This window comes from Pinus tabuliformis, chromosome 9, assembly GCF_031772625.1.
Source record: "Pinus tabuliformis cultivar Carrire ecotype Pingquan chromosome 9, CPIR1, whole genome shotgun sequence".
Classification (NCBI taxonomy): Eukaryota; Viridiplantae; Streptophyta; class Pinopsida; order Pinales; family Pinaceae; genus Pinus; species Pinus tabuliformis.
The window spans coordinates 1707586913-1707611647 of NC_142307.1; the positions used below are offsets into that span (position 1 = coordinate 1707586913).

General features: G+C 37.1%; 1 protein-coding gene across 1 annotated transcript in view; it reads right to left on the reverse strand.

The window, feature by feature from the left end:
• The window catches only part of LOC149155486 (uncharacterized), a 357613-nt gene that overhangs the window by 288463 nt on the left and 44415 nt on the right, over positions 1–24735 (reverse strand). Inside the window, exon 5 of the mRNA XM_089444433.1 lies at positions 18486–18625. Coding sequence (XP_089300559.1) covers positions 18486–18625 — 140 coding nt within the window. The remainder of the gene's footprint in view (positions 1–18485; positions 18626–24735) is intronic.

Consider the following 24735-nt stretch of genomic DNA (forward strand, 5'->3'; position numbering starts at 1 on the left):
AAAGATAAGATGTTAACTAAAGCAATGTCACTTATCTTCAATAAACTTAATGAGCTAATTTTGGCCATCAATCTTAGCTTAGAAAAGTTATAAATTGAGCCTAAAGTGAGGAGCTAAGACATAGCAGCACAAGATTGAGAAAGGCTTCTTGGTGAGCGTGTGTTGGGTCTGTGACAGTGCAACAAGGTTGGTGATCAGTTTTATATTTTCTCAATTGGGCCATTATCCCCGGTACAGGAGCCCAAGTAAGTTCCGCGATTAATTTATTAATGCAAAATTGTTGATTGGGCATGTTACCCACCACTTTGTGGGTGATATCCCTAGGAGAAATTCTTCTCCATGATTGTTGAAATTTGATGACTAAAAAAAGTTTCCAACAGTCCCAACCCGGTTTTAATTTCACCTTATCACTCCCATTCAATTAAATGCTCTTTCCCATAAACATACATTCAACATATAGAATTCTGGAAATGAAATTTTCAGATTAAAACACATGGGATTGTCAACAAATGCTGAAAATAAATATGGACATAACCAGACCAGCAACACACATAAAAATACACACAATTTTTTTGTCAACTTACACCCAAGCAAAGCCCCTTCAATCTTCTCCATGGAAAACCTGTTAGAGAGCTCTTCAAATTTATTTATCTTTCAAGTTCAAGAAAAATACATTTGCAGACAAAACAAAACAGCAAAATACAACTTATCTCTTCAACCCAAAACTCCTTGAAAACCGTGCCCACTTTGCCTCGATTTTCGTGCCCACTTGAAGCTGAAAATATGTATTGTACGGATACAACTGTACAAATTGTATAGATTTTTTTCAAAAAAAAATCAAAAATCAAAAACTTCTCTCGGATGGCGTGCAGCGCACAGCATTCAATGTTGTTCATACTGTACCTTCGGTTGTCTTCTAAACCTTGATTTCCATGCCCAACTTTGCCCAGAAATCACTCCTTCAGCTTGCTGCAACAAATTTCTCCTTTAGAACTTTTCTCCAGCTCTCAGCCTCCTTTCTCCAATCTGCTCATGAAGAATGAATGTGGTCTCTCTTTTCTTTTCCCCCTTTTGTTTCCCTAAATGACTTTTGGGCAACACTAAGATCTAATGCCTCAGATTCATTTAGAGCAAGGGATGAGAATAAATGTGCATTTAACTCACCCATTAAATAAAGTACCCACATTGTACTTTATGTCTAAAGTCACTTTTCACTTCATAATTTAACATTGACTTTACCACTTATAAAGTCACGTTCACTTTATAAAGTCACACTTAGTAAAAGAATTATTTTGGACACTTTTCCCTAGGTAGAGACTAACCCATGGGAAACCGCTTGTCCAAGGTACATTAAAAATCAACAATTATGAGCCTCAGCCGGCAGCCCCTTGATGCATCCTACTAGCTCGTTGTGCCTTTTCCCTGCCACCTGAGCCAGCCATGTGGTTCCTCACCCACCTATATTGATCGTATGTTTGAAGGTGGGCCTCCTGAATCTAAAGATATATCTTGTCATTTGATAATTGAGTATTAAGTTTACTTAACATGGATACTTTTGGGTATGGATTGATGGAGGGATTTGGCAGAAAGAGTGGGCTTAGTTTGTACTCTTGTCTCCTTGATCTCTTTTGGTTGTTACCCTTGGATCTTAGTCCCGTGGGATCTTTTTTATTGGTCATTTGGTTCTAGGGTGGTACTACTTGGGAAACCCCGACTTTGGGTGCGTGGTCCCACTCCTTTACCCGCACATACTGCTCTGTTTCCACTCACTATACCCCCATTCATCATTTCTCCCACCTAGGTCCACATTCCCATTCCGGGTCCACATAGGGCTAGCCTCCCTATCCCCTTTGCCCCCACCTTGGGTCAGGCCTAGAATGATGCCCCAGAGGTTGCAGCAACTAAAAAAAGATGAAAAGCATGATTGGCCACATTTAACAAGAAATTGTAACACAAAATGCGAAAGATGGTCGAGACAAAAATATTTAGCCCGTGGGCAAAAGCCGACACATGAGCTCTACGCCTTCCATGGCCATCACCCTGGTTCCATAGGCCCTGGGATGACCCTCCTTTATCATTCAGGAATCCATGATTGTCCCAACCCCTGGAGGGCAATGAACTGCCCTACCTCAAAAGGGGTAATCACTACTATATTATACACATCATGCTCTTGTCCTTTAAGCCTCGAGCAATTAATGAAAGAAAATTCATAAATGGCAAAAGGCATATAAAAAGGGTGGAAAAAGCAAGATCGGGGCACCTCATGTACCATGACTGCTCCCTCCTATACATTATATTCCCAGGTGTGGGCTTCCCCTTATCTAGCCACCCTTCGGCGGCTCATCGGTAATATTTTCTTGTTCACTATCTCTCTTCTTATTCCATGGATTCTCAGGACATTGATTTTTGTAATGACCCATCTTATGATAGTTGTAGCATTCAATCTTGGATAGGTCAACTTTCTTCTTTGGTCCTTTGAACTTCGTAAAGATCCCCTTCTTCTTGTGATGAGAAGAATAGGCATTAGAGGTGTTGTCTTCTTCATCCTCCTTGTTTTTTACTAATGATATTCGAGCTTCTTCTTCACTGCATGCATTCCACATTTGTTCGAAGATTGGAGTATCCTTCCAACTGCTAATTCCTTATGCAAAAGCACTCCAAGATATTGATAGACCTAGAAGAGCAGCAATTATGAGTTCTTTTTCTCGTACAACCTCATCTATCCTCTTTTTCCATGCCCTGTAGTTGGAGGCTCCTTCTAGCTTTTTTTTTTCCTTCATTGTAGTTGGCATAGTTCCTATAGATAGTAGGCTTATCTCCTTATATAATCCTCTTCCTTAATGACCTTCCTTTGCTCCCCTTTTTTTCAATAGATCTTCAAGTTGCCTTTTTCTTCCTTCTTCACCTTAGCTTTGATACCATGTTAGAAAATCAGAAAGGTAGAAAGATTTTCTTATATTGATAATTACTTGTGATATTCCTGAATTCTTATTAACTTTGTTTATGTTCTTCTTTCATCTTCTTTTTATCAAACAATCATCAAATCAGAACATGAAGGTCAAGGACATCAGATATAGGAGAAAACCCAATCAACTCTTCCACTAGTAGATTCAAATCAAGATGAAACAATCCAAGACCTCTTAGACCTAGGAGAAGACCTCCTCCAACCACCAAGTCAGTCCTTCCTTCCTATAGATGATCCTTACTAAAGTCTTCAAGTACCAGCTTCACAATTGCAGCTTCAATCCAGAACTTCGGCCCCCAGCTTCAGAACTTCAAACTGCAGTAGATTCAAAATTTCGGCCCCAGTAACTTCGCACATATGAGAGATAGAATGCCCAAAAACTTGATTTAGGTCTTCCCAGCTAATCTTCTTCTTCTCCAACAATTTCACTCTCTTTTTCTACTTCTCTTTCTTGTAAATCAAACTTCTTGAGTGAGTGCTCCAAATAGGTCGAATTGCCTCTTATTTATAGCCTTCTAGCTGGGTTGAATAGCCCTAATCCAAGCCGACTTGTTGAGGATAAGGTCGACTTGGTGTGGAGGTGACCAATGATCTCCTTAACCCAAAAATAATACTTTTTACATGATACAAAAGCCCAAGAAGGGTCTAATAAAAATGACAATGACTCTATTGACTCAATGCAAAGCCTAGAAACCTTCAATGGAGGCTTTGACCTAGAAATTGATGACCCAAGCATGAAACCCATGCTTTAATAAGTCAATTCTTTTTATAATAAAATTTCTTTTTCTTTCTTTTGACAAATACATTACATCATGACTCAAATAAAATTATGAAGACCAACACTAGCTACATTCTTCAACATCACAAACAGTCATGTCCACAGAAACATGCCTCTTCAATACTAATTATTATTTAATTAATCATTATTCATGATTATTATTACTTATATTATTTGTTTTATTTTTGTATATATTTTATAATATTGTCTCCCTTTTCAAAAAGCTTTATCCTGAAAGGTTTATTGCTAACAAGGCATATCATATGTTTCTTTATCTTGGTAATCTATTCGTATCTTTCAAAGTTCTTCGAGTTGTCATCTTTCTTGATAGATGATGATAGGATCCTCTGAGAGATAAACAAAATTGTCGCACTAAGAAGGGACCTAACCATCCTAAATCAGTGTTTTGTTACTGAAAACTTGTGATGAATTGTTATCGTCAGACTGAATTGTGCAAACTTCAGTATTCTTCATAACATAAGTTTGATGTTTATGTTCTGAGTGATACATATACGCAGACTGATTAACATGTCTGCTCATGTGATTCATATGTCGATAAGCAGTTCTAGAAATTTTCTTTTCCCTTATCGTGTGCGTTGCAATTTCCTGATTTACTTTAGGTGTCGACGTTGTTGAGTTGGTTACAGAATATTCACTTGAAATGTTCATCATCTGAACTGCAACATCTAAGTGTGTTTTTTCTTCAACTAGCTTGTCTTCTTCTTGACTTGTGATATTCACTGGATCGGTATTCATTCCTTTTTCTTCAACTTGAATTTCGACATTTCATTCTCAATAAGTTGTTGTACCATGTTTTCCAACGACTTCTTGTCCATCTTAAGCTTCTTAATTTGCGTTAGTAATTTTTCACGATGGTCTTTAAACCAAGATATTTCTTCATTTTTGGCAATGGTGATTTTGTCAACTTCACTTTGCATATTTTGTAGTACCTTTTTACCTTCCTGAAAATTTACTTTTGAAATATATTATATGTCTTCTAGTGTTACTAAATCTGGCTTCAATGTAACATCTTGTAGTGTTATTTTTTTCTTTTTGTATAAAACTGTCAAAAACTTCTTTTTCGTATTTAGGATGAGAGACCCTAAAAGTTTCATCCAGGGTGAACCCAAAATAATGTCACCTCGATCCTCCTAAAGGGATCGAACGGAGAATTGTGATATAAAAGTATAATCCCTAATGTTTAATTATAAATCGGTTATGTCATATTGTTTTTTACCCGAGCCATCTAATTTTTTGATTACATTTGACTCAAGAATCACCAATTGGTTAGTAAGGTTAGGGTTTATATAATTTGTTTCTTCGACGGGAGAGATAGAAATAATATATTTTCCTGCATGAGTCCCATTAATTCTAAAAAGCACTTATGCAGCGTTGCGTGAGGTCTCTAAAAATCTTTCATTATTGGCCATCCATTTTACTAAATACCCTTTTCTAGGGGATTATAAAATCTTCACTATTAATACTTTGTATTTTTCCCTTTTTATAATATATCTTCTTACGAATGAAAACTATTTCTTCTAATTTACATTAAACTTTGGAGAACTTTCGTTGACTTGAACTTTAAAAACATTTCTTTTTATTGAAATATGTAACTAGGTTCAGTCTTCATAATGACATATGTAATCATGATTTTATGTATTTGATGTAAAGAGAAAATAAGTTTATTATTATTATTACTCTTGAGGCATGGGTTTCATTCTCAAGGGAAATTTATTTTTAGGTCAAGCACCCATTGAGTGCTTCTAGGGATTGTCATTTAGTCTACAAGTCAATTGAGTCATTGTCATGTATTGAATACCCTTTTGGGCATGTTATTGTAAAGAAAATTTAAAAAAAATTATTTGAGTCAAAAATAGAGTCAAAGACCCTCCAAGACCTTGTCAAACAAGAAGCAACAAGTCGGCCTACATGAAGGGGCAAGTTGGCCTAAAGATAGCAATTTGTACCCCTCAAAAGCCTTTATATAAGAAGGAACTGGACCTCATTTGGACACACTCTCAAGCAAGTTCGACTTCCTCAAAATAGAAGCTAAAAAAGGACGAAAAAGAAGAAGAAGAGCAAGATCGAAGTTTTGGGCCCCTCTCTCTTGTGTTAGGGTTTCTACAATTGTTGGGCAAGTCGAAGTGTTGGATGGTTGTTGCAGTCGAAGTTCCAAAAGAATATGTTCAGCCGAAGTTCTAGAAGAAACCGTTGGGCCGAAGTTCTAGAAGAAACTGTTGGGTCGAAGTTGCAGAAGAATCTGTTAGGTCAAAGTTCCAAAAGAAACTGTTGGGTCGAAGTTCCAGAAGAAATTGATGGGTCTAAGTTGCAAAATAATCTGTTAGGTCAAAGTTCCAAAAGAAATTGTTGGGTCAAAGTTCCAAAAGAAATTGTTGGCGTCGAAGTTGCTGAAGAAGTTGTTGGGGTCGAAATTGCTGGAAGGAACACTCATCAAAGAGGAAAGGTTTGACTTGGTCTTGGAGTGGTCTTGGTCAAGGGTCATAGGTCTTGAAATCCGTCAATTGAAGTCCTATAAGAAGAGAAAAATTCATGTGGGTTTTCCTCTTAGTTGGAGAGGTTTTAACTCTGGCTGATCGCCTATATCTTGTGTCATCTTGTCTTATTGTTCTTTATGGTTTGGTAGTTGTTTGATGAAAAGAACACTAAACATAATCAAGAAAAAGAAGAAGCTAATTAAGTTAAGTAAAATACATCACAAGCAGTTATGAAAGTAAGAGAAATCACCTAACGTGTTGCCCCTAGATTTCTCAACACTTCTAATTTAAAATTTTTAATAATATTACTTTTAAATTTACAGCGTTTCTCCTTAATTCAAATTGTCCTTTTATAAACCTTTAAATGCTTATAAAAATTCCTTATAATCCTTTTAATATTAGAACTGCACCCACCCTGTGGAACCCAATCACCAATGATCGAGCCAACTGAATAGGCAAGTGGAATGAGTTTCACAAAAGCAATAATGTCACAACCTATAAACCATCCAGACTTTCGCTTAAGATTGGTTTAGGCAAGGATTATGTACAGACACAAAATACTTGTTGGTTGATACAGAAATAAGTATTGGCGTGTTGTGGTGGACGAGAACCAAGTGGCAGTCGCAGTGTCTCGACTACGCTGCGGGGATGCTATCCGCTGAAATACGATGGCGATTTATGTATGGTAAAGGTCGGATCCTGTACAGCGGGCAAGTTGGATGCAAATGGAAATATGGATTACGTGGTGGCGACGACTGGACTGCTACAGCATGCTCTATGCGGATAGTGTCGAATGTGGCTCTATGCGGCTCTATGTAACAGGTGTGGTCGACGGTGTGTGTGCACCGCGCGGCGACAGTACGAAAAATGTGCGTGTTTTTGCAATGTGGGCTCTGGCGACAATGAGGCTTCAGCGGTCGTATTTTTTGTTTGGTCTGACAGCAACTAACTAACAGTCATGTTGTAAGGCTCTTTTTAAATGTGAATAATATCTCTCTTTTCTTTTCTTTGTTCTTTTTTTATAATTTTCTTGTTTTTATTTATTTATTTTCTTGTTTTTTGGTTTTTTTAATTAATTTTTTTAAACCATTTTCATTTATTTTTTACATTATTTTTTTTAATAACTTTTCCTTTCTCTCTTTTTTAATTATATAATTTTCTTTTTTCTTAAACTTCTTTTTCTTTTTTTCTCAATTAATCTTTTATATTATTATTTTTTATAAAAACAACTCTTTTTTATACTTTTTTAGTTATTTTTCTTTTTTCTTTTTCTTTTTTCCTTTTTTTTTTCGATGGCCACTAGCCTATCAGAGAAATGGAGAACCTCCAATTACTATGTAGCCAAACGCTTCAATTGCGATGGCAACAAAGTTGAAGAAGACTTAATGGCCAAAGGCAACAAAGTTCGTAAACGCTCTAATACCAATCTTGTGAACAAAGTTCATAAACGCAACAGAATACTTAGAATATCTAGTATATGTAAATATCCATTATAGGATAGTAATATTTATATAGAAATGTTCAGAAGATATGAGATGATATGATGTTAGAACTGAAGATCCCGTATATATAGCAAGTACCCTTTCACAAACGGTCATGTCCACAGAGACACGGTTCTTCAATAAGAGTTATCAGTTAATTAATAATTATTCATGTTTATTATTATTTATATTATTTGTATTATTTTTATATATATTCTATTCATAACATTCTCCATGATTCATGGGTTCTGAAGGTACAATCAAGTTCCGGTGAAGGAAGATGAGAGACATGAGACAGCATTCATAACTCCATGTGGAACTTATGAATATCTCAAGATGACATTTGGGGTAATGAATGCAGGAATAACTTTTCATAGGACAATTGACTTTGATTTTAGGGACTTAGTTGGGACTCGGTAGGATCATAGAAATATATCATAATGATTTGATTGTGTTTTCCAAGAAAAGAATCGTCACGAGGTTTGATATCCCAACCAAAATCACAACCAAAAATGCCAAAGCATTCAATTCGGCGACATTATCAACGTTTTTCTTGGATTATGGCATTGTACTGCCTCACTCATCTAATTATTATCCACGGGAAAAGGCCTAGCAAAATCAAGCAACAAAAATTTAATGGCCATCATCAAGAAGATTGTGCAAGACAACAAAAGAAGTTAGGACTATGCATTATGGGCAGATAGAATAACAAGGAACAATCTGCAGGAAGAAGCTCATTTGAATTGGTCTATGGGATGAAGGTCAGGCTGCCAGTCTACTTAACGATCCCAGTACACCATTTCTTACAGCATTTCACCACTAAGAAGGAGGCAGTTCAAGCAAGGGTGAATCAGCTCGTAGAATTGGACAAAAATTGATGAAGAGCATTTGATCACTTTGTCTAGAACCAAGGTAAGATTAAGGGTGTATTCAATAAAATGGCTCGCCAAAGGGATTTTTAGAAGGAAGATTTGATCTTAATGTAGGATAAGAAAAGTGAAAAAACAGGAAAGCATTGAAAATTCAACTCATTAAGGCTCAGGCCTACCAGATTGAGGATGCAATAGGCACAAATTCTTTCCATCTTAGTCACTTCGATGGAGAAATGCTGCCACTGCCTATGAATGGGCAGATTTTGAAGTATTACTATTCTGGTGTCAATTAGTGCCACGATAGTCCTATAGGAGTAGGAATTTCACCTTTTATTTTGTGTTGTAAGCAATCTGAAATTACAGCAATCAAAACCCTTAAAACAGATTGCATTCAAAGTCATTTGAACCTCAAAATAAATATCTAAAATTCAAATCTGTGATTTTTAGTAGTAAAACCTAATTCAGTTTGCTAACTGTAACCTTGTTTTACTGCTGTTTGTTATGTAAAAAATTAGTTAATTTTAGGTTTATTGTTTAATTTTAGGTTTAGTTAGACGAAAGGGCACGATCATAAGATCATGCCCTTTCCCAAAGGGTGCCATGGCGGTATATAAGCCAGAAACCCCATTGTAATCAATCATCATCTGTCAATTCATTTATTAATAAAATATTTCTATATATATTTCTGTTTATCCAGAAGTTTTATGCTTCATTGGTATCAGAGCAAGTTCGTTCCTCGGGCTTGTTGATCCGACTGCCTGTTCAAACCCGCAGACCCTAGAAATTATTCCAACCAGAAACCCTAGCCCAGAACTTCGCCTTCTTCAAGACACCGACAATTTCCGACCACTGTTCCCTTGTTCCTTGTTCCAATTCTGCCACTGATAGAACCTTATCCGCACGCTGTCATACCCACACATTCATGCTTCCGTCGTTCCTTGACTCGTTGTCCACCAAATTCGACTGCCGTTGAAACTGTCACGACCTCCTTCCATTCCGCTGCTACCGCAGGTTACCCGCTGACCACACGCTGCATCGGTGGTCTGTAGTCTTGTGGGCCTTTCGCATCCACGGGAGATCTGTCGTTTTGAGCATTGTGGTCCAGCTGCACACTGCGTCCACCTCCCTTTCCGTTGCCTCGTCAACCATCGTATCCCCACAATCGTTTTTTTTTGCAGTCGCCACTGCCTCTGTCCGCTGTTCTCATCGCTCTGTTTCTTAACCTTTATTACTTGCCCACGTCTGTCGTGTTATCCGCTCAAACCGTCGTGCCGCTCCTCCAAATTAAATTCGATAAGAGTTTTATTATATATATGTATAATATATATAATTAAATTATATTAAAAATTATATATTATATAATATATATAATTAAATTATATTATATATTATATATAATTTTATATACATATAGTATATAGTTGAGAACTATATGATATATAATTTAATTATTTAAAAAATATATATATATATATAATCAAAAAAAAACTTATGTCATATAATTAAATTAATCAATTTAATTTAATTATTTAACAAAAAAAAAAAATTACGCTGGCAGATAAGTACACTCCCCCGCAAACCCGTTCAATGTCGACAATGACAATGGCGGATTTTCAAAAAAAATTGTTGGATGCGGAGCATAAGATAAATAGCAACCACGATGAGGTCAATAAAAGATTAAATGAATTCCAGATCAAGTTTAGGGAGCAAGCTGATGAAATCAAAAATCTTCACGATACGACAAATCGAATAGAAATAAAGATGGAGAATTACCATGTTCAAACAGAAGGAGGCATCAGAGAGGTCTTAACAATGCTAAAAATTCTGTGTAAAAGGTCGAATTGTACACCCGAACAACTACTAAAAGAAGGTGAAGAGAATCAAGAACACATCTCGTCAGATTCAACAAAGTCAACAGACTCTCATGAAAAAGTTGAATCCCCAAAAAAATCAGCGACACCCCACCAAGAAGCGAGTAACACAGCCTTTACAAACAAGCAACTCTGGGATAACTTTACCAATCAACACCCTTTTTTCGCTCAACCATTAGCAACATACCAGCAAAGGGCAAAAGTCGAGATGCCTAAATTCGATGGAAACGAAAAAAACAATGTTGCATGGATAAATAAAGCAGAAGAATACTTTGAGATATATGACATCAATGATGATGACGAAAAGCTCAGGCATGCATCCATGAAAATGGAAGGAGAAGCATATAACTGGTATATGTGGTGGAAAAAGACAACACACGTCATTAGCTGGAGAAGATTTAAAGATGCATTCTTCAAAAGATTCCAAGGTGTAAGAGAAGAAGAGTTCTTTTCAAAACTCATCAAGTTAAGACAAAAAGGAAGTGTGGATGAATACACTCAAGAATGGGAGACCTTAGTAACACGAGGACCTGGGTTATCAGAATCTCGTCTAATTCAGTCATACATCTCGGGACTCAAAACCCATTTACAAGCAGAACTTGAGATGCATGACATTACATCTATAGAAGTAGCAAGACGAAAAGCAAAAACAACCGAAAAGAAATCCGAACCAATATTTTGGTCAAAAGTGGAAAAAACTTATGCAAGACGAAGGATACCCCAGTATGTGGACTCAAATAATACAAGATATGTTCCACCGTATCATCGTGAAGATGAAAAATCTAATGTGGAAATGCAAAGAATAAAAGAGGGTAAATGTAAACGTTGTGGTGAGAAATGGGACCCCAAACATAGATGTGCTAAAGGAAAAGAACCAAAGAACCTATATAATTGTGAAGCAACCAATGATTCAAACAGTGAAGATTATGACATAGAAGACACAGAAGACGCCCCAGAATTCTCACCAGAATTAGATGACGGAAGTATTCCGCAAGTGTCATTATCAGCTATGACAGGTATATCACAACCTCAGACTTTAAAGTTAAAAGGACACATAAAGAAGAACAACGTAGTGGTTCTCATCGACTCTGGAAGCACACACAATTTTTTAGATGCAACCGTGGCAAAGAGACTCAATATCTTTTCATTTCCCTTACCAAACATGAAAATGATGGTAGCTAATGGTAAGAAGATTGAAAAGGTAGGGAAATGCCATAAGGTCAATTTCCAGATTCAAGACTTTAATCTAGAGTCTCCATTCTTCACAGTATCGTTAGGAGGAGTAGATGTAGTCTTAGGTATCCAATGGTTATGAACTTTAGGTACTTATGCCACCAACCATCAAGTACAATTTATAAAATTCAAATGGGGAGGTCAGAAGTACAAGCTACACAGATTCCAAGCACCAGAAAATCAAGTTGTATCATCATCAGATGATGAAGCTGAGTCGAAGAAGAGCACCTGCTTATGCAATACAATGTCACCAATTAGAAATGTTATCTGCAAATATGACCAGAGAAGAGTCACCAGAGATACAAGATCTGATTCGGAAGCATGAAAAAGTATTTCAAGACCTACCTATGAAGATGCCGCCTAATAGGGAAATTGAGCATACAATAGAAGTCAAGGCAAGATCAGACCCCGTCAACATCAAGCCATACCGATATTCACATCACCAAAAAACGGAAATTGAGAGATTAATCCAAGACCTTTTAAAGTGTGGGACCTTGATCATCTTGGAATATATAATCAAGTGGAAGGACTTACCGAAGAAGACGCTTCTTGGGAGAATGAAGCATTTTGTCAACAACATCCGTCGTTGTGCATGCTTTGAGGACAAAGCATTCTTTCGAGAGGAAGGCAATGTTATGTAAAAAATTAGTTAATTTTAGGTTTAGTTAGATGAAAGGGCACGATCATAAGATCATGCCCTTTCCCAAAGGGTGCCATGGCGGTATATAAGCCAGAAACCCCATTGTAATCAATCATCATCTGTCAATTCATTTATTAATAAAATATTTCTATGTATATTTCTGTTTACCCAGAAGTTTTATGCTTCACTGTTTTATAAATCTGGAGAGATTACTAAAATCTGGTTTAGATCTGAAATTTAATTGTAAATTTAAATCCCTAAATCATATATAAGACTAAGCTTCCATCCCTTTCAACTCTACAACACTTGAGCTTAATGCACCTCAAGGATTCCCCCCACCCATGACAAGAACTTGCAGAGTCTAAAAAGAGAAAGTTAAGAATATCAAGGCGATAATGATAGTTTCCCTAAGTTTCCCTTGGGGGTTCACAACTTGTGTTTAGGGCAATTTTGAAAACCTAAGAGGTGACAGATTCCATACTCAACAAACTTGCTTGGCTCAAGATTTCCCTTCAGTAGTCAAATTTAATATCAAATATGAATAAGCTTTGCATGGAAATTCAACCTCTTATCTGCAAGATTTCACCCTAGGATCCCTTAGCTTGCATGAGCTTTCCCTGCCAGTAGCTAGCCAGAAGCACCAGAAAGAAACCAATGAATGACTACAAGACTCCCTCTGCAGTCTCATGAAGATGTATATATAGACTGAAAAGCATATGAGAGCATTTTTGCACATACATGTGAGGTGTCCAAGATTCCCTCCAATATTTACTTGCTCTTGCCACCAACTAATAAGTGTAGCTGGTAAGTTAGGACTCAGCAGCGTGCCCTCTCATTCAAATGGCAATCATTTTGTATTTTATATTTGCTTAACTTTTATTTTACATCATGGTTGCATCATGGTATAGTGATCAACCTTAGGAAAAGCAAAAAATACTCAAATATCTACTGATTAATGGGACCTTGGTCTTAAGTTCCCACTAGGAACTGTACATTGTCCTGCAACTTAGTTTAGTATGTGCAAATTCCGCAATATACAGTAACTTTCATATGGTCCATGCTAGCAGCTGTGTAAAACCATGCACTCAATATTTACACTGCAGTTAATGTACAAAATGGAGCATCAAAGTGAAGTATTATAGCTGTCCTATTATCTAAGTCATATACACATACATATTTTTCTGCTTAGTCTGTTTAATCCTATGTTGCAAGAAATGCCGAAACATCTATATTAATTTTCATAGATAATCACTGATGCAAAAATCCAAAATCAGCCTTCATAGATAAGGTTGTATATTGAAGGTCCCAAAACCAGCCTTTATACATGAGGCTATATATGCTAAAACTGAAATACAACATGAACTAAAGACAAATATCGACTACATATTAGTAATCATAACAATCCTCATCCTCATCAACAAAACTATAATAAGGTTCTTGTCGAGACAAGTCTACTATTATTTCCAGTTCCTCTTGAATCACCACTAATATCAAGAGCAGCAAGAGAGAGCTCTAACTGTAGTATTTTTTTTAATGAAATTAGCTTAGGAGTGAAATAAATTTTATGAAAATGTTTAATTAAGCATTTTTGGACCATATAAAGGACCCATGCCCTTCTTGACCACTTGAGTGTCGCCAAAACAGCCACTTAACTCGCTGAAATGCTGCAATTTTCAGTTGAAACCAATGTTGCACGAACCCCCCCCCCCAAGGATCCAAATCGGGAACCATGTCCTGTATAGATCCATGGGGGATCCGCCATCGGATTCGCGGTTCGTAAATATGGAACCAGAAAAGACGGTTCTTAGAAATTTGGAACCGTGCTGACCCGATCCACAGTTCTGGATTTCCGAAGCGTGGATCCAATGGCGGATCCACCCCGGATCTGCGATGGATCGGGCACAGATCCCGAGTGGATCCAAAGGGAGATGGGCGGTTCCATAGGGTTCTAAATTTTATTGTATTTTATTGTCTTTGACTTAAGTTGGGTTGGGGCTTCTCAGACACTCCCAAGGTGCTCCCTTGATGCTCCTTAGATGCTTCCTAGATGCTCCCTCACTATGTTTTAAAACTAGGTCAGTCTGACTCGGAATCGACCTGGTTGACGAAGCCATACCCCTACCTGGACCGACTAGGTCAATTATCCAGTTTGGTCGTCGATCTGTTACCGAACTGGCCAAGTTGGTCACTGATTTAGCCGATTCAATAACAGACCGGTCGGACTGACCGAGCCTGACTTAAACCGACCGGTCTCAATGACAGGAAAAAATGGCGAGTTGGGTGAACTTGAAATCACATTTTTTTCTATTTAACTTATTTCCTAGCACCTCTACCCTTCTCCCACGCCTATAAAGGTGAGCCAACCCCCTCATATTTCCTCACAACTATCTCATTGCATTTGTGTGAGCATTTGTGAGGAGTTTGTGAGCAATTGGAGTTGGTTTTTGGAGCAACATTCAAGAGGTTCTCAGGCGATCTTTGGAGTAGCATTGAGGAGGTTCTTGGGTGATCTTTGGAGTAGCATTGAGGAGTTGTTTTTTGGAGCAATATTTTCCATTGAGGAGTTGGTTTTGGGAGCAGCATTGGTTATGTGTTTTTGTTCTGATCTTTATATATTACATGTATTGGGTGCCATTTTGATATAATAGATATATTCATAAGCATATTTTGATCATATGTTATCTTCTCTCTATTATTCTAATGCTTTGAGTTTGGAAACATGAATGAAAATCTTTAAAAATATGTTTTTTCATTAAAAATTAAATATTTAATGTAATTTTTATAAAGATCGAGTTATTGGAATCAACTAGTCCGAGTCCGAGTTGATCCTCGGTCAGTTCCGAGTCTGAGTCTGAGTCCGAGTTCGAGTTTTAAAACACTCCTCCCTCATGGTAATGTTAAATTCTTAAAGTAAAAGTGACATTCTCCTTTATCTTTCATTTTCATCCTTTTACTTAAATTTTTAAGATTACCATGAAATGACTCAGGATGTTTGAGAGTGGTTCCAACCTCATCGGACTTCATATGGAGAAAATAGGATTTCATACCCTAATCAAAATTCAGCAAACTTAACATTTTTCAGGAGTTCAGAATCAACGGGATTGTGGCATTCCACTAGATTATATCTTGCATTAGGGTAAATGATTAGCATTTAATCAAGAGCACCAAGCCTTATATGTAAGGCACTAATTTCGGAAATTTAATTTTCTTTTACAGATTGAAGATTTATTATACATCGAGTGACATTTTAAACACAATTTATCAGTTTAATATAGTGTTGTGAACATCTCGATAACATCCTAATTTTATCTTGAAATCACATTTTTTGGCCTAGTCGATGTTTGCCTATTTTTAACGATATTTTGATGGTATTTTGATTTTTGCCGATGTTTGCCAATTTTTACCGATTTTTACGATTTTTTTGTTTTCTGAACCCTTGTCGATTTTATCCCGATGCTGATGTTCGCAACACTGAAATTTTAATATACAATACATACCTAGATTTCGCTGTTAAAGTCAGTCCCAGGTTGTCGTCACTCCAATTTCGCTCTTGTTACCAAATGACTGAAACCTCCCTGCCAAACTGGGCACAATCCTTGGTACCTAGCTCCAAAATACTTCGCAATTGAAGTACTCTGGCCCCCATTCCCAAAAGTTTCAAGAACAACTGCTCAAATCTCCAATTCTCAATTCCAATCTCTCAACTCAGCATTTCAATCTTCAATTCTGAATTTCCCTCTTTGTTCTCCTTTTTTTTTATCTCTGTGTACATGGATAAATACGTTTCCTTAGGTGGTCGTCATCTCATCGCCCTTCCTAGATTTTTATTTGCTTAGTCATATATTTACATGTAACCTCCAAGTGATTATTCGTATATGTGATTATATATTTAGAAGGTAGTTGTTATGTTAAATACATAACTTTAACTTTTACATTTTTAATTATATTATTTAAATACAATGAATAGTTATAACTAGGTATATTATCAAGTGTTTGTTACATTAAATAATTATTTTTAAATTTTAACATTTTAATTATAATATTTAAATTAAAAAGAATATTTATACATATTTACATTAACAAGATTGGAAGTGAATTTTATTTAATAACTTTATAATTACAAAAATCTTTTAATATGTATATTTTGAGGGTGTCGAATTTTAGGCAATATTTCCCTTATTAATGATTTTAGGTACTTAATCCCTTTATCCTTCATTTAAACATCTTTCATAATTATTTAACAAGTATACTAGCGTAATACATGCGATATATGCATATGTAGTTATCATATGCATATATCGTATGTTTACTAATACCTTTTTGCTTATAAATCCAAAATGGGTCATTACACTATATGTACCCTAGTGTTGGTGGTGTTAAATGTTGAACTCTTTTGTCATGCCCTTGGCAAAAAATCACCTTTCAATCAAGTCAAAATCATCGATCAAGCATGTTAAGTTTTTTCTACCATATTTTAAGGCTTTGAGTAGGTAGTTTGATCAAAATTGGGCAATGTTGACTAATATCCCTAGACAATCGAGGTAGAGGCAAAGACTAGAGAAGAGGAGAAGAATCTAGATTCTAGATGATTGATGCTCGAAAAATTAATTATTAATGTACAATGGATGCCCTATCTATCTTGATTTATGTTTGAATATGCATGTTTCCATTTCTTCTACAACTAATTTGGTATTTTGGATGTTTTTCTTAATATAAAATATATATAATGGATGCTTCGCTTCCTAGATTTTTGAGAAATGACGCTTCCACGGATTCGCTTCCAAAAAACATCCCTGCTTCGTGCAACATTGGTTGAAACAACCCCAAAGCACTGTCGGTTGTACCATATGGCATTTCGAAATCATGAAACACCTTAAGGTATGGCCGATGGAGTTTTAGGGAAGTTTTGGCCAAGTATCGCCATTTCGGTACATTTCCAATGCTGGCATGCCGCCTAGAAGGTGTTTCGTGCAACATAGGTTTAATCACAAATACTCTAAATTGGCAACCTCGAGAAACCAATATTATACATAGTTGCCATTCATACCAGGTATACTTGAGCAACACTAACACCTAAGAATCTTCAGGGGCAACATAAGGAAAACCAAGATCTTCCAAAGTAAAATGTATCAGAAGACATGAAGACAGTAATCAAATAGATGACAATGTTGAGGTCCACGTGCGACAAATGAAATGATTAATTAATCAAAAACCAATAAAGTAATCAGAGAATGGATTTACAACAACAACAAAAGCTATTCAATTGACTATATGATTATTTCAACTTTGTGTCTCTTCCAGCTAAAGATAAAATTATTGATGATGAAATATGTATTTCTGAGATGAGAAAGATTATAATAAATCTTCAAGTACACATTGTCTGCGACTACTGACTAGCAAGCAACTACCATAGCTTGTTGGAAAAGGTCACAAGAGGGAATCCACTAGAGGAGAATTACAACAGCTGGTAAGAGAGAATAACATTAATAGCTCCTTAAGCAATTTCGGGAAAAATTTGAAGTAGAAAGCATGAAAGGCAGCCCCTTGAGGTTTGTCATGAAACAACAAACACGGGAGTATACAACAAACAAACTTTATACAGCAGACAGTTGACAAATCCTACATGCAGGATACCATTCAAAACAAATGACAACTTCATGGTGACTGCTGAAGGGAAAAGAAACCTTGTTAAACTAATTAGACTGCTGACCACTGGTTCCCATATTCCTATCATTTTATTACCACCTAACTTTAACTTACGTCATGTTTATTGCACTTTCACTTCTGCATATTGCATTGTTAAACCTAAAAACGAAATGCCCTATGTTTTTCCTATTGTACAGAAGGGTCCATTGAACAATTTTTCAAAGTAGTGAACATCAGAATACGTTTTTCTCTCTCTTTACCAGGGAGTTAACTCCCCGAATATGCTGTTCTAATAATAAGACAAAACAACTGTTTGATCTTTGTGGAATATGAATACCATGCAATATCCAAAACTTGGGGACAGAAGAACATCCATGCCTGTGTGCTTGTTCAGATTAAAGCTATGCTTAATGATAACTTGAGGGCTTCACAAGTAATACTTCGAAATTAAAAAAGTAGACAGCTGAATACAATACAGAGAAGCAACCAAAGAGGGAAACATACCTCTCCACAACTTTGTGTAGCGGTCTTCACTACCAGATGCAATAACTCCTGAAGAATGCGCAGCTACAGAATAAACAAGAGAAGTATGTCCAACCATCTCCACTAATGACTCTCCTGAGAGTGCCCATAACCTTATAGAGCTGTTACAGTTTCAGCCATGTCAGTTTTCATGGAGACAAGAAAATGTCGTGTGAGTGCATGCTTAGGTAAGAAGACTAGAAATGACAAGAAAGTCAAGTTCAAACGCTCTAAAATTCATTAACCACATTATCCTCTTTCACACTCTTTCTCACGTAGTCCTGCCATACAAAGACCACCTCATACTAAACTATCAAGTATACAATAAATAAGAAAGAAGCAAACCAGGTGTAGCTAAGTTATGAAACAGCAGACAACACCTCTGACATAAATGTTGACTGCCATGATTTTACAGTCTCTATGCCATGAAGGATTGACTGCAGAAGTTTAGATGGAATACATGCATACTATCACAATTTACCCAAGTGTAAGCAGGGTACATATTAGCTTGGGTAAAACCTGTGTTACCAGATCCATAGCGTCTTGATGCTGGATCCACAGATCCACATTTCAGATCCATATACACATATAGATCCACCCAGATCCTTGCAGGATATGCCACGTAAACAGATCCTTCAAACATGGAAATCGATCCCAGGCCCACTAGCAAATAACATTTGAGTTTTAGGTTTTTTTCCTTTTCTTTGAAGGATATTTGCCACCTGTTTGAAACTCTAAATGCCATGTAAATGGACCCCTCAAACATGGAAATCGATCCCATGCCCACTAGCACCAAATGCCAGAACACAAGCAAATAACATTAGAGTTTTAGGTTTTTTTCCTTTTCTTTGAAGGATATTTGCAACCTGTTTGAAACTCTAAGTAGCAAATATTCTATTTAGTATTGTATTTAGATTACTTAATATTAGTCTGGAAGCTCTATAGCTGTATAAGTAGGTTGTTAATTACCCATAGCCTGTAGACTGTATAGCACATGATAATGCTAACAGGAAGGCCTGAGACATCAAAATTTTTATTTTCATTTTTGGTAATGCTAGCAGGAATGCTCTGGGAAAACTTTGAGACAATATATAGATAGTTTTCAGTTTTCTTTGTATACAAAGGATGGCTGTGTCATCAATAATTTAATAGATCAAACCCATCCAACTCTACGTGAAGACTACTCTTAGAATAGTATGATAAATGGACTATAGCACATTTTCAAACAGTGTAGGATATTCATTTACCATCAGAACTAATTTTATCAAGATATCAATCCTTTTCATCAATATGCTTCGAGGACAAAGCATTTCTAAAGGGAAGGCAATGTTATGAACACACACACACACACACACATATATAAACAATGGAGAAACATGAAAGGACATGTCTCAACTTAAAAGATATGACTTTTAAACGAAAGGGCACTTCCATCGAATTTTTATACAGAGCCCCAAAATTCTTCATCATATTTTTTCTATTATCAATTACTTATATAATCTTTAGATATTGTCCACATGAATTTCTTTGTATTCCAGACATTTTGAATATTTTGTGTGAGAATGAACTTTGTTTGTTTCAGCTAAGGTCTCAATTGAAATTGTCCTTAGCAAGTAGCAGCACTACTCTCTCTCTCTCTCTCTTGTCTCCATTATTCTTTCTCTTGTCCGGCTCCTACATTATTTTGTCTGAGTATCACTGGCATCTGTTCTGTAATAGTCATATTGGTACAAGCAGCCCATGGTTTTAAAAACAGGAACCAGGCTTAAAAATTATTTTTAAGATTTTGAACCATGATTTGAAACCATTAAAGACAAAATATGCAAGTTTGCTCATCTAGATTCTATATACCATGTAAGGGTGCACACATCAAAACAGCTCCAAGTGCAAATGGTGCTGCTAGTTTCATCATCAAATTCATATTGAGCTTGTTACCAAGCAGAGCTGGAGACACTCTGAAATCACTTGGAATGCTGCGCTAATGAGTTCATTTAACATCCATTCATTATAGCACAGATCTTGTATGGTTGAATTTCTAAATTGGAGATAGCAATTTTCTGTATGCAACCCAAAATGGAGAGGTGATAAAATTAAATAACAATAGCTTCTTCAAAATCATCATTTACCGCCATTATCTTCATGAGGATTAATCATGACATACACACATAAAACAGAAATCCAACTTTTTCCTTTAATTTCCTCCTTATGCCACCTCTTTTCTAAGAGGGACATTAGGACAGAAGTCAGAGCTATCATACTAAAGGAGCAGCTGATGAGGGAGGGCTTCGAGCTGAATACCTTAAACATGGCATCCCGTCTCTTGAGTGCTATATTGTAGATTTATTTCACAATGTGGTCAGTGGTGTGTTCAGGGTTCCCCTCCTCTCGGACAAGACACATTATTCACCCAATCCACAAATCAAGGAGTAGTTTTGATACGAATAACTACCAAACTATCATGGTGGATCATAAATTCTCCAAGCTTCAAGTCACAGCCTTACACCAGTGGCTCCCTAAGGAATTCAAGAGTCATCTTCTTTGGGCTCGAGGACAAGCAGGTCTTCAACCGAACTACTAGACAACTAAACACATCTTCTCCAAGCTTCAAGTCACAGCCTTACACCAGTGGCTCCCTAAGGAATTCAAGAGTCATCTTCTTTGGGCTCGAGGACAAGCAGGTCTTCAACCGAACTACTAGACAACTAAACACATCTTCACTCTCTGAGCCATTATTGACGAGGCTCGTCATCGCTCTTTGACGGTCTATAGCTACTTTGTAGACTTTCGGAAAGCATTCGACACAGTTCCAAGGAAGGTTTTGTTCCAAAGGCTCTGCGACATTGGCATGCCTGAGACCGTCCTGACAGTCATTATGAGAGTATATTACTCAGTTTGGGATGGCTCAATATGGAAAATGGCCTATCCAATTTCACCCAAAGTACCAACAAAATCAAACAAGGTTGTCCCCTCTTGCTGACCCTCTTCAATATCTATATTAATGAGATGGAGTTTTTCCTACATCAGCATACCGAGGAGGTGGATGGTTGTCTTCTACACCAAGTGTTGATTTCACTCCTTTTTGTCGATAACTTGGTCTTATTAGCTTCTTCTCTTGAGGGATTACAGAGACAGATCGATGCATTGTCCAACTTTTGTGATCTTAGATAGTTTACAGTCAACCTGGGTAAAACCAAGGCTTTGATCTTTAATGCATCGAAGAAATATTTTATTTGCATACATTTCTACTATCGGGGCATTGAGATTGAGATCACCATTTGCTTACACCCACGTGGGGGTACAATTCGTAGTACCTCGTTTTCGTATGTGGCATGCACTCCTGCCTCAGCATAGCAATGTTGAGAAATCTAGGGGCAGTGGATTAGGTGATTTCTCTTACTTTGATAACTGCTTGTGATGTATTTTTATTTAACTTGACTAGCTTCTTCTTTCACTTGATTATAATTAATGTCCTTATCATCAAACAGTTATCAAACAATAAAAGCAATGAGACGAGAACACAAGATATAGGCGATCAACCAGGGCCAAAACCTCTCCACTTGAGAGGAAAACCCACAAAAACTCTTCTCTTCTTATAGAACTTCAAATGACGAATTCCAAGACCTATAACCCTTGACCAAGAACCCTCCAAGACCAAGTCAAACCTCTCACGAATGAGCTCCTCTTCCACAAAGTCAATGATAGTCAAACTAGCCTTCCAACAGTTGTTTGCTTCCTCTTCGACCTCAATTTCAGACCTACACTTTTGACTATGATTCTCAGCCCTCCTGCAACAACCCTAGCTCGCACATGTGACAGGAATATGGAAGAAATGGTCTCTTTTCTCCTTTGCTTGGGAAACAGTTCCTTCTTCAATAATTCGGCTTGTATACTAGAGTGAAATTACCCCAAAACTTGACTTCATGTAGGGACTGTAATTCGGCCTTGTTGCCGTTGTACGAATGCCCTAATTTTCTATTCGCATGTGTGAAATCTTCAGCCCAAAGACAGTCAAAAACTCGGATTATTTTCTTCTTTTTATCTTCTTCTTCTTCGTTGAATTTCAATATTCTTATCTTCTCTTGATCAAACTTGTGTTAGCTTCTTTTATGCCTTCAAAAGTGGTCGACTAGCCTCATATATATAGGTTTCTTGTCCTAGGTTATAGGCCGACTTGACACTTGGAAAGGCTGAATTGTCTTGGAGCATTATGACAAGGTCTTGGAGGGTCTATGATTTTATTTTTGTCTCAAATAAGTTTTCTTTACAATATGTAACTTGCCCAAAAGGATCTTCCATACATGACAATGACTCAATTCACTTGTAAACTCAATGACAAGCCCTAGAAGCACTCAATGGGTGTTTGACCTATAAAAATAAATTTCCCTTTAGCATGAAACCCATGCCTCAAGAATGACAATAATAAAAAAAAGAATATTTACAACAAATACATAAAATCATGATTACATGTCATTATGAAGACCGAACCTAGTTACATATTTCAACACTCCCTCTTAACTAGGGAGGTATTCATAATCCATACAAGGTACTTGGACATTCTCAAATTGAACAATTCTCATAAAAATAATCAAACTGATAAGCCATCTCATAAGCTACTTTCTGAGCTTCTAGAGCATCTCATCATACCAACCAACATTGTCACATAACAAGCGCTTGACTAACAACTCTATCTCTACACAAGATCAGAGCACATGTTGGCGTGACCAGTGACTGATAGGCACCATCATCATTATCTCTCAAGGCACATACCCCACCCGAGTGTTCACAGGGTATGTCCTTTTAGGACAATTCCTATCTTGGAATAACACATCCTCAAGGAATTTCCTCTTCGACTACTCTTACCTATTGGATGCCCTACCACATCCTCAAAGAGTATAGGAATCAATCTTAGATGCTTACCCAATTCTCCATTCTTTCTTCACAATATGAAGACAATAATGATGTGTTTGTCTCTCCCTCTCAGTTAGGGAAGATATACTCATTCTTATAAAAGTTATATACCCAATCTCCCTCTTATCTAGGGACTTTTCCAAGCTCCCTCTTATCTAGGGACTTGTCCAAGCTCCCTCTTAACTAGGGACTTGTCATCAATAGCAGTTATCTGCACTTTGGTGGAGATCATGGTACTAACAATTGCTTGTTGTTGAGAATTCAGTAGGGCAATGATTATGATTAATTCTCTTTACTTGATAACTACTTGTAGTTCCTTTCTACTTATTAACTTTGTTCCTTATTATTATATGTGTGAAGCATCAAACAGCTACCAATAAAAACAAACCACAATGACACAGTATATAGGCTGCAAGCTAGGGAAAAACCTCTCCTCTTGAGAGGAAAACCCTTAAATCTCTTCTCTTCCTTATATATTCTTCAATTGATGAATTTCGTGACCTTAAGACTAAGACCAATACCCTCCAAGACCAAGACCAACCTCTTTGAGTGATGTGCCAACTTCGATCTAGTCAAACCCAATCAAATCTCTTCCAATAGCACCTTCTCGACCTTTTGCTACAAGATTTTCAACCTCCTACTACAGATCTAAAATTTCGGCCCCCAACAACTGCTGCTGCCACACCCCAGCATACTCTAGACAAACACTTGCCATTCTTCTGAGACTGAGTTCAAGGCCAACTTCACCATCTCGGTAGGCTGAGGTGTTGGCCCCATAACTGTCAACGAGTCTCGGATCTCCTGAAGCTTCGTAAGGAACGGATCAATGTGTTCCCCCTTCTGCATCTGCGTGGATCTCATCTTCTGCTCCAAGTACATCTTCCGTTGCTCGGAAGATCCTTCGTATAGTGTGGCCAAAGCTTCCCACATCTGTCGAGCAGTATCCTTGTCGGCAATGTGACACACTACATGATCCCTCACTCCGTCGAGGATCAACCTCTTGGCCTTTGCCATCTCAGCCTTGTACTTCTTGAGCGGATCTGGATCCGCGGGTACAACTACCACACTGTCGACGTAGGTTTTGAGATCGTGCTCATCCAGAAGGCATGAGATCCTTGCCTTCCAGATCACATAGTTGGATGCACCCTCCAACTAATCTTGATCTCACAACCCATTAGCTGCCATCTCTGCCAACGAAATGTCGAACTGCCTCCTCTCTCCTCTACGTTGTTGTTGGGCTGGCCTACGCACTCCCTGCTGGAGTTAGTAGATTTGTTGCTCCCTGTTGCTGCTCAACAAATGAGAATTCAAACTTCTTGGCTAG